Source organism: Lutra lutra, chromosome 9, assembly GCF_902655055.1.
Source record: "Lutra lutra chromosome 9, mLutLut1.2, whole genome shotgun sequence".
NCBI classification, from domain to species: Eukaryota; Metazoa; Chordata; class Mammalia; order Carnivora; family Mustelidae; genus Lutra; species Lutra lutra.
Genome location: NC_062286.1, coordinates 90,183,915 through 90,200,097, shown reverse-complemented (window position 1 = coordinate 90,200,097; position 16,183 = coordinate 90,183,915). Strand labels below are relative to the sequence as shown.

The 16,183-nt window shown below is 55.1% G+C and overlaps 1 protein-coding gene across 1 annotated transcript in view; it reads right to left on the bottom strand.

Annotated features, from left to right (window-relative positions):
* Positions 1-16,183, bottom strand: part of SH3RF3 (SH3 domain containing ring finger 3) — a 364,818-nt gene that overhangs the window by 90,940 nt on the left and 257,695 nt on the right. The window contains exon 4 of the mRNA XM_047745167.1: positions 12,606-12,959. Within this exon, the coding sequence (XP_047601123.1) occupies positions 12,606-12,959 (354 nt within the window). The remainder of the gene's footprint in view (positions 1-12,605; positions 12,960-16,183) is intronic.

Here is a 16,183-nt window from a genome sequence, read left to right as displayed (position 1 = left end):
TCATCAGCATCCTCCCAGGGCCGGGAGGCAAGGTGTTCAGTGGAGGCACGGCTACACCAGTGGAGGCAACTACTACACCGTTGCTCCTTGAGCACACGGCACAAACGAAGTTTAGTTTGAGACTGATTTAATGCAACACCAGGGTGTCCTGGGCCTCTTGCCCTCCAGCTCTGACCATGCCGGACTGGGCTTTCTGGGCCTTGGGACTGAGGCCTGGTTCCTCCTAGCCAAGAGCCGCATTGCTGATATTGCTTTGATTTTTAATGGCTTAATTTAAATGATTCTGGCCTTAAGGGATTAGTGAAGCCTTGGCAGGAGTGAGAGAAATCAGGCAGGGATAAAAATAAGGAAGGAGAAACCGGTATAGCTGCTTTCAGATAAAAATAATTGGGAGCGCAGCCCTCGAAAAGACATTCTTCCCATCTCAGAGGTCAGCAGGTGGACATCTCTGCTGTGACTTCAAAGCCCAGCCCAGCCTTGCGCACCATGGAACCGCACCACTGCTCTGTCTCAAGGAAGGTCTGCAGCTCTGATAAAACAGGTTCACGTCATATTCTTCTTGGGTGACTCCAGAAGGGACATGAGCTGTTGTTCAGCCCAGGCAGGTGAGTGCACCCCAGTCTGGGGACGCCAGCCAACACCACCAGGGACCTGGTAGTCCAGCAAGCCCTTTGGGCCTAATGTTCAAAAACCATAGTCCACGACCTTTGGACAGGAGCCCAGTGTATGTGGGGTCAGCTGGCTGGGGCACAGGTCAGACATGATGTCCCATCAGATGGAACTGACCACGGCGTAAGCAAAGAGCAGGACAGCATGCCAAGGGGCCCAGTGCTGTTGTTCCCTGGAGCCACGCACACACAGTGGCCTCCGAGGACACATACCTGTTGGGAGGCCGGGGCCAGGCAGACTATGTAGTCCCATAAACAAGGCGCACTTCCCCCCTTCCCGGCCTCCTTTTGCCGCCGATAAAAGACAGACCCACCAGGACTGCACGGGTGAGGAGCTCACACACCCCTGCCGCAGAGAGTCAGTAAAACCTGAACTGTTGCTTCTCATGGTGCCCTGTGCCCCGCACATCTTCCTGTGGTTTCTGGCCTCTGCCACTTGGAAGCCCAGTGTCAGGTTCTGGCTGCTGTGCTGTGGCTGTGGATCCCCGATTCTAAATTGTCAGGTTGTTACCAGACACCCGAGGCCCAGAGCTGCATTTTAATGGGGCCCCTGAGCCATACTGGAAAGCGGGCCATTTTATTTTCCTGTCGGGACGAAGAAGAGGGTAAAGGGGGGTCTGCGGTTGGCAGGCCGTATGGGGGCTCCAAGTCGCTTTCCTGGCCACGCTGGCACAGAATAAGACCCTGAGAAAAACATCTCCACGTTTTAATTTTTAATATGAGTCCAGAAAACACTGTCATCACCCCAAGGAGCCATGAAATGAGCATGTTTTATTCATCACACGTTACCACTCGGGAACATGGAGTGTAAATCAGACTCTTAGGAACGTGCTTCCTAAAGAAAACTTTAGAATGAAACATTTATGGCCTGCTTCTCCTGCTTGGCTCCAAAAAGAGCTGCAGACAGCCTGCAGGGCCAGAGAGCCTAGGGGTGCCTCCCCAGCTCTGGCCCAGGGGACTCGGGCTGGGGAGGCCCAGCAGGGCCAGGCGGCGGGGGTGGGGGTGGAGCTGTGGCTGGGCTGGATGAGCTTATGCTGGCAGCTTGGGGTCAGAGGCTAAGGAGCCTGAACAAGATGGTTGGTCCCAGGAGAGAGAGCGGGCCATGCTTCGTACCCACATAACCTCTACTGCTCTCTTGCAGGCACTCGGGAAAGGTGTCTGGCTGCCCAGGATGGAGGCCTCCAGGAGGCCTCCCTTCACCTCCAATGCAGCCCCCTGCTGTTCTCTCTGCAGGAGCTCTGATTCACTCACCAGCATCTGCCTCTAGCATCCAAGCTGCTGACTCCGGGCCTGGGGGTTCAGGCCCCTCACTTCGTCTCCATGGTCTGCTCAGGGGTCAATGGACTCACCCGCAGCTCCAATACAGATGCCCCCTGCTTTCGTGAATGAAGGTTTAATGGCACCCAACTACGCCCATCCATTTGCTGCTTGCTCCCAAGGACAGAAGTAGCTGTGGCAGAGACCATATTGCCCACAAGTCCAAATACTTATTATCTGGCCCTTTCCTGGAAAAAAGAGTTTGCCGACCCCTGCTCTAGGTGGGGTAGGAGGAACCTCCAGCTTCTGCCCTCATCTTACTGGGCCAATATTAGGGATCAAAAAGCCACAGCTGTGCCAAAATATTCATAAGGCATCCCCAGAACATTCTTAAGGGAAAAGGCCAAAAAAAAGGTGGGCAGGATATGGGAGAATAGTATCCATAACATGGCTCCAGTTTAGCGAATGAAAATCAGCTTGCTTGATGGTCTTGAGCTAGGAAGGTGCTAGAAGCTCCTGTAGACATAGCTCCTTTCTCTGTGTGTCTTTAAGACCCAAGACATCTTTATCTGGCTTTGCATAAAGTGAACATTAGTCATATCCTAATGACCTGTCTGTTCTGCCTTCAAACAGAAGATGCCTCCTATATAGGGAGAGGCTACAGAAGGGACAGGCTTTGAGAAACTCTTCTGTTCAACTCTAATTCAGTGTGTCTGTCCATCCATCCATGCCTCTGCGAGCCCCCTGCATAGAGGCTCTGTGCCAGGCACCAAGGGTGCAAAAGGGACAAACAGACCTGTGTTAGTGAAGCTCACAGGCTGTGGTGCCATTAAGAGAGCTGGTGGCTATCCCAGCCTGGCTGTGCAAGCTCAGGGTACAGGAGGAAGGCTGGTCAGGGGAGACCACAGGAGTCTCCTGCCCCTCACTGGGTCTAGACGATGCCTGGGGGTGAGGTGTACTCTGGGAAGTGTCTGGGGCTGGATGGGGCAGTGGGTGAAACAGCTAGGAAATCAGGGAGGAGGTGGAAGGTTCTGAACATCCCATGACCCTCCTGCCAAGAAACCATGAGTCTTGAGGGGACATGGAAGACCCTGGAGGAAGCTGACCTGAGTGAGCCTTGTTGCCTTTTCTTTCCTCCTTTTGTCTTGTTCCCTTCTAGAAGCAATGTCACCCTTCCTCCTCTGACCTGCCATGCCCTTCCCTTGGGCTCATCTGTCGTGCTTCCTACTTTCTAGCCTCCATGGCATGGATCTATGTTCTGGTCTCCTGGTGGGCTGGGTGGGTCCTAGAGGCTGGGGTCCATGAACCTGGGGTCCTGAACCAGGTTCTCTGAACCTGGCATGGGCTGCTGCTGTAACAAAAGTTCACCAAACTTGAGAGGATGGACTGGGGGAACAAGCAGATCACCTGCATTCCTGGACCAGCATGTGCCTACCCAGAGCTCTTGGGCACTCAGCAGGGACCTTCCCTTCTCTGTCCCTCCCTCACCCAACAACAGATGGCCTGAGGCACAGACAGAAACTGTGGCTGCAATTCCTGTTTTGTCACAGCAGCAAGAGAAGCCTGGTTGGCACCTGAGACCACGGATGAAAAACCTGGCAGCTGATGAGAACAGTCAGGCCATGGTTCTCTGTCCCCACCTTGAAGGCACAGCTGTATGTCATGGACACAGCAATTCTCAGATTTGCAAAAGAAAGCTCTCCTCATGCAAGGTCCTCAAGGATGGGATTTTTAAATTCATCCCATGTTCCCTTGTTACTGTTTTTTTGGATCCTTCGAAAGGCATGGAGTTCAATGTGTAACTTTCTGAAAATGTTAACAATAAGCAGCAGTTCTCTGACCTGTGGGAGGGGTGTGCCGGAGCTGGAGCTGGAGGTAGGGGTGGGGGTGGGGGCCTCCAGGCTGATTCGGGAATGCAGATACCATCACTTCCTCCAGGCTGCCCCCAGTGCTGCCTTGGGACAGAAATGAGAGCCAGCCAGCAAGAGCAGCTGGCAGAGTGTCTCGAGCCTGCCCCTGTAATGGCAGGTGGGGCGAGGAGGGCATCTTAAAGATGCCCTGGAAGCTTCCAAGTAGAGTTCTCCTAATTACTTCTCAGGTGCAGGAAGGCACTTGAGGGGTGTTCCCTTTGGATGTTTTTCCTGCTCAATTTCAAACGCTTCCCCGTCCATGGATTCCAAAGGGCCTTTTCTTAATCTCTGGGGTTTCTGTTTGCTTAAGAGAAGTTGATTTGTAAGCCATCCAGCTTGGACACTGAGAAACACTCGGGGTCTGGGGAAGGCACCTCTTCCTGGCTGGACGGGGTCAGCCTGCGTGGGGTCCTGGCCCTGCATGGACAGACAGAGCCCGCTGGGGAGCCCTCCCCAGACATGGGGTGCTAGGCCCCACAGAACCTGTGTGCACCCACAGGCAGCCCCACAGCCACTAGCACCAGAATGCTGGCTTCGGGACTTCAAAGGGTCGGCCCTTCCCATTGTCACTATCTGCAGAGTTCTGCCTCTCAAGCTTCCCAGCCTCCATGTCAACATCTGCCAACAGATGTGGGGGTTCTGGGGCTGTGGGGTCACGGGGGCAGGTCTCCACTCCTCCTTATGGGCAGACTCTGTCTCCCCACCCTCTGCAAGGACAGGGGACCTCTGCTCTGGTCGCCACACTTCCTGCCCCTGCCATAGCGACAAGACAGTCCAGGCCAGAGGGCCCCAAGAGTTTTCCCTACAGAAGAGGAGTATCTTAGGTGCTGTGAGTCATGTGGTCTCTGTCATAGCTCCTCGGTATGGCCTGAAAACACTTACAGATGGGGTATAAATGAGCAAGGGTGGCTGTGTTCCACAAAACTGTACCAAAACAGGTAGAGGGCCAGACTTGGCCTGAAGGCGTCTGTTGGTGCCCAGGCAGAGGGTGCCATGGGCCAGAGCCCTGGGCTGCCTGAGATAGACATGCAGAGTAGCCAAGAAGGAAGCCTCTGAGACTGCAGGGCTGCTTGTTACCGTAGCATAATCTGCCTCACACGGACCAATCCGGGGCACCCCAGACCTACAGGAAGCCATGGAGGTTCCTCAGGCACTCTGGGGGGTGACCTAAGCCATTCCCTTGGTTTCCTGTTTGGTCTATGAGGGAATGGTTCTAAAATGCAAGCAATCGTCTCTTAGTTGGATCCAATGATCTCTCTAAGCAAATAACTGGGTTAAAAAAATGGGAGTCAGCCTGCATAGCCTGGTCTCCATCCTCTCCTGTGGTAACCCTCCCTCCCCCAGCAGAAAGGAGACATGTTGAGTGCTGCTTCATTATTTATGAGGAGCCGAGCTGACCTCTGACCTCTCCAAATGGCAGGGAGAAATAATTCATAAGGGTGCAAATGCAAGCAGGGCAGGCCATCTGAGGCTCAGCCAACCATGCGCCCCCGGGAGCCCCTCCGCTGGTCACCTTGCAGCTGTCCCCTCTCTACAGCCCTCAGGGAGCTGCTAACAGAGGGGAGGCCCTGTAGCACTTCGGGCATCACATTGTTAAGTGTGCAAGACCTTTCAGTCCACAGTGCAGAGGACACATACCCCATGCCCACCCTAGAAGAAATCGAATGGGTATGAGCTCTGCCACAGGTCAGGTGCCAGGATACAGGAGTGACTGACACCCAGTTCCCACCCTGAAAGATGCGAGGGTCAGGGAAGTGGCCAGATACACAAATGACAAAGGCCACACCTTCCATGATAAAAGTATGGAATAAGTCCCACAGGTACAGAGGAAACAGGGGAATGAATTTGGTTGGTGGAAGGGTGTCCTGGAGCCATGGAAACCTCCAGAGGTGAAGAGACCACTTCAGATGGTGCTTTAAAGGGTGAGCAGGAATTTACTACACACTGCAGTGTCTGTGTGTCATGTGGGGGGGTTAGGATGCAAGGGGGAAGAGGGTGAGCAAGAAACACAGTCGGGCTGGGCACAGGCAGCCTTCTCGGTGAGGGGGCCGACAAGCCGTGCTGGTGTGAAGCACACAGGGACAGGTCAGGACAGCCAGTGCAGGAGTGCATGGAGCCTAGGAGGGGGAGGCTGGAGAGCCAACCTGGGGCTAAGTCTGAAGGGCTCTGCAGGGCAAGCTAAGGAGCTTGGACTTTATCCTAAGGCAATGCAAAGTCTCCAGAAGCATTTGTGGAAAGATCAGCCTTAATACAGATGGATTCCATAGGAAACCCCAGAAGCAGGGAGCTAGGAATCAGTCAATGCCATGTTGCTGGGGGTGCAGAGAAGCCTGAAGCAAGGCAGAGTGGGTGCCACGGAGAGAGGGACTCCATGGACGTGGCTGATATCGAAGTGCTTCACCATGTGCCCAGCCCCTTGCAGGAAAGCTGGGGCTGAGTGACCGGTGCTAGCAAATGACTTGTGCCTCTCTTCCTGCTGGAGGCCGTGTGCTGTAGGCGGCAGAGCTATAAGAGGAAGGAGGCGGGATGTCATGAGCACGCCATTCAGGAGGGTGGCCTGACCCACGGCACCAGCCCCTGATGAGCGGTCCCTGTGTTCAACCATACAGTGTCAGGAGTTGTTTGTGACTAATGCCATGGGAGAAATGCTTGGGAACTAGAGCTGACACCTGGTTGGAGGCTGAGGTGACAAGGAGAGCAGACTAGGGAGGATACAGGGTCTTAGCTTTGGGAGTTTGGATCAGATGGAATGGAGAGGAAGGAGGTTTGAGGACAGAAGAGAATGGCTGTCCTCTTCTAACATGGATTGGAATGGGGTACCTCTCCAGGGGAAGCCATCAGGCAGCAAGAGCAAAGAATTGATAGTTGAGTAAAGTGTAGGAAGGCAGAGTTTAGACAGTTTGGGGTTTAGTTGTTGGTTAGATGAGAACACCCGGGGGCAGGCACAGGACAGAAAGAAAAGCCCAGGGGAACGCTGGTGTTCATGTGGGAGCTGGAGGAAGAGAGTCCAGTGCAGGGGCAAGAGAACTGCTCACAACTTGGAGAAGGGTCCCAGAAGCACAGGGAGGAGAGGCTTGCCCACAGCATCCAAAGCTGCTGGATGTCAAGAAGGAGGACACAGAGTAGGGACACAGGTCCTAGCTGGCTGGGTGTGGGCAGCCAGGGAGGAGGTAGTGGTTGGGACTGCAGACCTGGGCATGTCCACTATGAGAAAGGAGAAGCTGGAAGAGGGAAGAATGAGTGGAATTTGGAGGGAACAACCATGCTCCTTCCCTGGACAGTTTCACAATACATCTTCCACAGGTCAGTCTGGGAATCTGAGGCCTATGGGCTTGTTATTTAGGTCATTCTCTTTTTGGGGTCCAGAGAAAACATTTCTGTGAAGTAGCCATCCATCCTATGCAAGGTCCCACGATGAGTTTTGTGGGACCTAAGGGACCCACGTTTCCCATACAGAAATTAACCACAGTGGTCTTGGGTGACTGAAGGCAGGAAGAAATAAATGGACTACTGGTAATAATAAGGACAAAAAATAAGAGTAGGAAAGGCCTCCATGGGCAGTACGGAGAAGACAAGCAGGAGAGAGAAGGGCTGACTCCCTTGCCCCTGCTCTGCACCTCCAGGAGGGACAGCAAGGCCAGGCAGAGGCAGCCACACGGCCACCTTCCCTCCTGTTCCTGCTTGCTCTGCCTTGTGCCTGTGCCTCTGGTTCTCTAGAACTCATCCCTGGGGTCAACTCTAGAGCCTTTGGGTTCCCACGTGGTGTGCTGAACCTCATGAGAAGGCTGTGTCCGAGAACACACAGTAAGAAAGGCCCATGGATTCCAGAACCTCCCAGGTTCCCCACCCTCCTGCTAAGCTCCAGACCAGGGCAGGACATGGACTTGGTGCCTTCGAACTTCGGGCCAAGGTCAAAGCCTTCTTCCTGTTCTGCTTGAGGACACCCTGCTCCAGACCTGGGCCAACCCTATATGACTGCAGGTTTCTCGTTTTCTCTTCCTCGTGGCCTCTTCTGCCTCTCAGGGCCAGCAGCAAGGGGTCTCAGCCGCAAGCCTCTTTTTGTAAAGGGCCAGAGAATGCGTACTTCAGCTCTGTGTTATTTCTTTCTCTCCTTTTTGAAGACAACCCTTGAAAACATGCAGATTGTTCTTAGTGCCAGAGCCCTAGAGAAACAGCCCCCGTGGGTGTCACTGGCCAGCCTCGGGCCCAGCATGGCGTCTGACTGCAGAGCTGACCCCCCGGACAGCTTCTAAGAGCTCCACTGGTGATAAGACCCCTTTTTTGGCCCTCTCTCCCACCGCACAGGAGGACGCACCCCCTGCCTGTTGCTGTGACAGCATGCCAGGCCCATGCCTCGGCTTTGATGGGGGAGGTAAATACCTCAGGCCTCAGGGAGCCGTGGTCTCTCTGGCAAGGGCATAAGAATGAGGCCTGGGAGCAGACTGGAGCCCAGAGCAGACTGGACCCAGAGCCCAGTGTGGCTTCCAGCATCCCTGCACATGGGCCTGACTAACACAGCGCGCCCACCTTCCCTTTCTGACTTGGGTTTCGCTGATAGGGTGGGCCCTGGGGCCAGAAGGTTAAAAGCCTCCCCTGGTGGCATGACACACCAATTAGGAACCAGGTGGCCAGGATCCCAGCCTACTTCGCATCTCCTCACTGTTGCCCTACCCTGCTTCCAGGCCTCTGGCACAGTCCCTGCACAGAGAGGACCACATTACGTTTCTGTACAAAGCCTCCACACACCACCCTCTGGAGCCCAGCAAAGGGAACAAAATGCTCTGGGATGACCTGTTGTGCCTGACTGTCCCATTTTTAGCACTTAAGTCCCTGTACCCCAGGACTTCCTCAGGGCCAGGTGTGACGGGATGCTGGTCACCCTCTGAGGACTCAGGGCCCAGGTCTAGGCCTGGCCAGTGGTACAGCCCACCATGTGGGGGAAGGGCAGTGGCTGGGGTCTGAGGTACGGGTGCTTCTCATTCCACACAACGAGCCTGGAGGTTCTCAAGGCCCCAGACCCAGGCCGTGCCCCAGACGAGCCACCTCGGCACTGTGGGGCTGGAGCTGTGCTGAGGGCATGTTCCAACCTCCAGGCCTCCAGGTGACAGTGACGTGCTGCCAAGGCTGGACCTTACCACCCTGGATTCTGGGCAGGGTCCCTGGATTTCCCTGGTGGGTGCACGAGGCTGGGGAGCACACATAGCCTGGCCTGGATGTCGCTGGGGACAGACCAGTGGGTGGCTGAGAGTCAGGAGCAGTCACAGGCTTGTGGGGATGCTCACTGAGCCAGCTTCCTTCACAGGAAGTGTGGCTGTGGGCAGCGTGGTTGCCACCCACCTTCAACCACCTGTGGCCTTCTACCGCCGCCAGGGGCCAGTGCAGTGCACGGCACAGGGGGAATTTCGGAACAGAGCAGTGGCCAGAATTCATGAGGTCCGGGCGCCAGTGTCCCATCTAACACTCTGGGGCTGGTGATTCCTTCCCTGGTTCTCTGGGCAGCAGAGACAACCAACATAGCCAACAACACACCCACGGAGAAGAGGACAGCTCGTACTCTCATGTCACTACATAGGTGTTCCATCATTTAACAGATGAGGAAACCGAGGCTCTGGGAGAAGAGATGGGACAGCTTTTCCAGAGTCAAGAGGTACAGGATAGTGTTGAACCTGGCACTCAGTGGCAGCTCTGTAGGTTCAGATAGGCTTAGCCACTCACCTAAGGTGCACAGCTAGTGAGTGGAAGAGCCCAGGCCTCCACCCGAGACACTGCCCAAGCCTGCACATTGCCAGATCCCAGACTAAGAGAGAACGGGAAGGAGACAGGGGGACAGCCTTTACAGAGTCACTCTCTGCAGGGCCTGGTGGCCATGTTCCTTCTTCACCTCCCCAGGCTTGCGGTCAGTCCTGTATGTTTACACAAGAGGAAGCTGAGGGGTTAAGTGACGTCCGTATCCTGGACTCACGTCCATGCTAGTCTTGATGGCTGCAGGGGGAACTGTCAGATGCACACAGAACTGAGATCTTACTTACACCCTCTGGGCCTCAGTTTCCTCATGTGCTAATGAAGATAATTCAAGCTACTGGCTCACTGGCTCTGCTGCCAGTGGGATGCGCCAAGAAGCCCAGAAGAGGGAGGTGAGGTCAAGAGAGGGCAGGAGATGAGGACGGAGCCGCTCTCCCAGGGGCTGTGAGAATGAGCCACAGACCACACGCATCCCAGAGGCCACCCCAAGGACAGCATGCACCCCTCTCTGCGCTCTGCGGGGACCCTGTCCCCTCAGGCTTACTGGTGCTCACTGCATTCGGGCTGAGAGGAGAGAAACAGTTCCTGGGTTATGGAGCCATTTCTATAGAAACCACAGCCCCCACACTTCCTTCCCACTTTAAAAAGCAACACAAAGGAGAGCAAGAAGGGTCAGTGACAGTGATGAGCTCTAACCAGCTACGCGGGGCTCCCTTGTCCATGCATCTCACCCGCCCCAGAGCATATCAGCCACACTGGTGTTGTGTGTGTGTGTGTGCGTGTGTGTGTGTGTATGTGTGTGCATGTGTGTGTCCTCTTTGCTTTTGGTTCGTCTTGCTCCACAGGGCTTTGGAATCCAGTCAATTAAACAAAGAGCAGCACAATCATCTCACACTGGGGGGCCCTTTCAGATCCGATCTCATCCACATAAGGTGTCTGTCACCATCAGAGCCTGTCTTGCAGACGGATGCAGCTGGAGCTGCTCACCCAAGGCCACGCATGCCAGCCTGGCTGCGAGCAGGACACGGGCCCAAACGCCTCATCTCTGTCCACTGAGGTTCCAGAGCACACAGGCCCATTGCTGCGAACTTTCTATACAGCACCGTGCAATGTTCAACCAGGTCTAGGTAAGTACCAGTGACAACAGCTGCCCTTGTTCTCTGAAAGAAAATGCTCTGGGACCCGTGACCTAAAGTGCTGACACCTCTGCTCCTGTGGCTCGGAAGCCCTGGGTGTGCAGGTGAGAGCTGCATCCATGGGGGCAGAACTGGCCTACGATCATGATGAGCGGCTCGCTCCATCTCACGGGGGCTAAGAGCCTACCCTGTCAGTGAAGACAGTCAGTGCCACAGCCTGGGTGCACATATTGAGTCTAGAGCGGTCCAGGGGGTGGGTAGGGGACTGGCAGGACATCTGCTGGGGCCAGCATTACTCCACGCATGCCCAGGTACCAAGAGCCCAGGCGCTACTGCTTTGCCGGCCTGAGCCTATCCCCTGATGTCAGCAGAGGCCTCTGTTTATGGACAGAGGCATGGCAGCAGTGACGCTGGATTTGTCCAGGTTCATGTTGACAAAGCCCAAGCCTGCCCTCCCAAGCACAGAACCCTGGGACTGGGTCCCCCTCCCAGCGTGCCTGGCATGGCAGGGAGGAGGAGCCACATGGCACTGTGGCCAGCTCCAGGACCTGCAGCTGCCCTGGGTGGTCCTCAGGTGGGCCAGGGATGGGCGTCTCAGTGTGACATGCAAGGCCAATAAAACCCTGCCGACCCGGGAAGGTGGCTGGTGGCTGGCAGAGCTGAGAGTTTGTCTCTGGATGCATCTGGCCATGGACAGCATGCTGGTGCCTGCAGGTCAGTGCGTGTGGCGGCTCGCCCTTGTGGCACCTCATATGTGTCCCAATAAAAAGTTCATTTGGGATGGGAGATAGGTGGAAACTGCTTTGCTTGACCTCTCACCCTTTTCAATGGCCCTCATGAAAGTCTAGAGTCCAGCCACGACTTTCACTTCAAGTGTAATTGCTGGAAAATGAGACCCAGGTCCCAGTCCTCTACAGCAATAAACTAACTCAGCAGTTAAGTCCTTGTGGAGCAAAGTTGGGCACAAATTAAAAAAAAAAAAAAATCTGTTCCTTCCTATGCTAGAGGTTGACCCAGACTGCAGAACCCAGGAACTTTAACCTCTGTTCCATCAACTCAGGAGCTGTGGACAGGAGGGCTGGGAGCACGTGAGGACAAGGGAGACACAGAAAGAACATGAGATCCTGCACGTGGGTGCATGGAGCCCACATTGTAGGGCAGGAGGAAAGGGCCAGAGAGCTCTGCTCAGGTCCATTCATAACCTCCAGTGAACACTGGGGAAGCCTGAACCTTGGGCTTAGTACCCATGATGACAGGACATAGCGACCTACAGGGTGTTGAGACTAGTAATGTGGGCCATGGGGCACACCCTGGCCTGGTGGCCCTGGGGCCACCTTTGGCTGCTGGATTGAAAATGAGGTCCCTCCCATTTCCTTCATCTTCCTAGTGGAATGGAACCAGTGCCATGTCTATAAATAGAAGGTATCTGTAAAAATAATAATCAAAGTACCAAACAATGCAGTTCATTCTGAGCTCTGCTGAAAGGAAACGCGTGTTACAGAGATGCTAAAAATGTACTAGTGCTAAAAACAAACTAAACCCAGACTTTCTGCAAGACATGATCAAATGCGCTGAATGCACATTGAGAAAGGAGGACTGTCTTGAGTAACGAGCCGATGTTATTCAAGGGCCGTGTCATGGGCCAAGGAGAAGCACCTCACATACCACCTAGACACCTTTTAACACTGAGTACCACTCACATGTTTACTCTGGTAGTGACAAGACCAAGGCTCATGGGGTCCTTGAGGGCAGGCAGGAGAAGGTAGTCACGGTGGCCCCAAAAGGCACTGCTGCCACAGTCTTCCCCATGCAAGTTCGGGGACGGGATGCTGAGCACACAGCTGGGGATGGGACTCTCAGACATCTCCCTGCCCGCACCCTGAGGACCTTACCGGGGCGGGAGCACTGCAGGACAGATGAGCCAGGTCTCCGATTCTGGCCGCAGCCCGGGGATCGCTGGAACTGATCAAGACCGGAGCGCTAATTTCCATGGAGTGCCTGTGGCTTGTGGCTTGGGAGGACTTGTGTGTCACACTGAGCGCGGTGAAGGAGTGGCGCTTCTTGGCATTCTTCTTGCTGTCCACACGCCGCTGAAAGGCACTGACCGCCCCCGTGCTGCTTAATGCGGGTCCTGGGGCCGCACTGGCTGCCGCACCAGGGTCAGAGGGCAAGGGGGCGTGGCAGCTCGACGCAGCAGCTGGGCATGGCTTGTCCATCTCAATGAGCTGCTTGGCGGAGTCATTGAGCTAGGTGAGAAAGGGAGAGGGAGGCTTTGTTAAGTAGAGATCACATGGTCCAGCCTGCTCTCCATGCTGACAGCCCGCATCCCCTATTAAACCCAACCATGTGTTCACAGTCCCCTAGATCTTGCCAAGGGTCCTCCCTATAAATGGCGCCGGGCACAGACACAGCAGAGGCTGTGGTGACATCTGTAGATTTTATTGAGCAGCTCTTTTGTCTGCCCCGGGGTAGCCCCGATCCTTTCCGGGGGTGTCCGTTTCTGGGGTGTGAGGTACGGACCTGCAGAGGGCGTGGGACAGAGGAAGAGGAGGAAGGAACGCCCACCTATGGGCCCCACACTCGCCATGGTGACAGGTTCTGGCCTGCCTGGGACAGTTCTGGCCACGCTAGCAGAAAAAGGCAAGGTACGTGGCCAGAATGCACTTTTTGTCCCCTGAGGACTGCAGGTGGTGGGGAGCACCCGACCTGCTGAGCAGGAAGCACAGATGCTCTGGGCAGGACTACGCTCCACTCAGCCTGTTAAGACCCAGAGCTGACCCTGCCCCCCCACGCTGTGAGGAGGCAAGACCGCACTGTTTCCAGCGATTCTGCAAGGACTCAGGGCACAGCTCCTTCCCTTGTCTCCGCACCTCTTCCATAGAAAAGCAGATGCTTTTACAGGAAAGATTGTCTTTGACAGAAGTTTCATCCTAGGTGGTATTTGTCAGGAAAGGTGTGATGGGCTCGAGTCTGTGAGCAGCCTGTGATAACTGGGGTCAGCTCTCCGGGTGACTGTGGTAACTGGGGTCAGCTCTCCGGGTGACACCCTGTCTGAGGCACCAGTTTAGGGAAGGCATGAGTCCTCAGAGACCACTGTGGGTGATCTGAAGCCTCACGGAGGAATGGGACTGGGCAGGCTTCACAAGGCTAGGCTGCTGTAGGCTCAGACGGAAGTGGAGGCGGGTAGGCACAGGGAGGGGTTCAGGGGACTCCACAAAGCTGGGAGGTCCCTGCAGGCAGGTAGAGAAGAACAGGAACCAGCTGCGGATCTACAGGTCACGTGGTGCGGGAGCCACACCCATGCCCTCAACTGAGCTGGGAACATGGCCTGGAGCTGGGTTCGGGGGCCACGCCAGGAAGGGCCACGTCGCCACCTGCAGGGGCGTCTGGATTAGGGAATATTCTTCAGTCCTGGGATGGCAGAGGAGAAACACCAGGTCTTCATGCACCGTTCACGACTAGCGTTTGCCGCTGGTAGCATCTTGATGAGTTAATAACACTAATAAAAGGTCCCTCTGCATTGGAGCAGTGAGAGCCTGGGAGGCTTCATCTCCATAATGCCAGCAGATCACACACACAGCAGCTGTCCGTCCAGCCGCCCACAGACAGCCCAGGCAAGGCTGCAGAGCTGTCAGCATTTCCATTACAAATACCTGCCTTTCCGAGGGAGGTTCTGAAAAACTCACTGTAGGCCCCAAAATGTGTGATCTAAATCCAGGATTATTTCCTTTGAAACGTTTCTTCCAACTAGGCTCAGCTGTTTTGCTCTATTTTATGACTTTATTCATTTGCTTCCTCCATAGGCTCGCCCCCAGAACAAGCCAGTGGCTGGTGCCTCCAGGCCTCCTCCGTGGGCTGCTCCGAACGAACACCCCAGGGCTGGCCTCCTGGAGCCCAGTGCTGTTCACCCATGCGACGGAGCCAAGAGGACCAAGGAGAAACAGGAGGCGATAGGGACAATGCCTTTCCTTTATGGGCACGGATTCGGAGCACAGACTCCACACTTTCTGCCCTGTCTCTCCATGTGGGACATTATTGCATTGACATGATGGCACCAATAATGGCCAAGGCTCGGCGAAAATAACTCAGCTCTTCCCCAGAGCAGCCGACCGGGACTGTATCAGATACTACGTGGTTTAGCTGCATATGAGGCAGTGACAGAGCAGGGGTGTACACATCACCAGACAACATGGAGCCATGACCTGAGCCAAGGCCACCCCAGTCAGTCCTCCAGACATGCCCCCGGAGGGCTGCTTACAGCCAAGCATGCTGCCTCCTCCCTGATGGATACTGGGGTGAGGGGCAGCGTGCCTTTCTCACCCATGCCCACAGTGGGCACCGAGAGGGAAGGCCAATGAACATCCACGGAAGATAGGTGTTCTCAGCCAGCTGAGGGAGTCAGGAGGGCGGCTTCCTAGTGGTGACTCTCCATGCATCATCAGTGGACTTAGGGTCCCAGACATCTCAGCAGGAGGCAAGGGACATATCAACGAAAGACCCTCCTGATGAAGAAAGTTCAGTTTTATCTTCTTGACTGAGTCTTTGCTTTTCAAGTCTGTGCCTGGGTCCCTGAGGTGACATTCATGGTTGGGGGGAGCTGCCATCAACAAGCTCTGATTAGCCACGATGAATGATGCTCAGGGCTGGGTCTGGCAGCTGGCATCACCAAGGCCAACCCAGTCCACAGGGCCCGTGACTGCGGACACCCCCATCCAGTAGCATCTCCCCTGGACAGCAGCTCCTGCTTTGCACCCCTTTGGCTGCAGCCTTGGTTTCCCATTTCCTCATACACCAAGTGGGGGCAGTGTCTGCTTGCCTGCCCACAGCCGTCCACACTACAGGAAACCACAGGATTCTGCTCTCCTGTGCATAGGCTGCAGCCCCACCTCGTTGGTCTGGGGGACCCCAGCCAGTTAGCCTGGGGGTCCTGGGGGGCCGAGGAGGCAGTGAACATTGAAATCAGCCCTCTTCTTCCCCCTACAAGCAGAATTCTAGAACATTCTGTGAGTGGCTGCTGACTGCCAACCGTGAAGAGTGGTATGTGGTGGGGAGAATGAGTGTTTCCTGTTATTCTGCCCCAGGATGCTCCCTGCTCCCCACCAAGATGCATCTCTGGCAATGAAAGAGCTCTGCTTCTCCCTCTGAATGTGGCTGGTCCTCTAATCTGTGTCTCCACCCCCACAGAGACAGAACACCTAGGCATAGACGGCACACACACACACACACACACACAACTGATGATTAATGAATGCACCTAATAACCCCCATTTTGACTGTTTTGGGGCAGGAATAGAAGACATTTCCGACTTCCATACAAATGAAAACAAGTAGTGGCACCAGCACGTGAAAGTCTTGCTGGGTTTGTACATGGATCGCGAGGATGGTCACTGGCCTTCTCCCTCCCACTGTGCGGGAGGCCCTCTGCCCCAGCGATCCCGAAGTCCAAACACTCAACAGCCACACACATTTC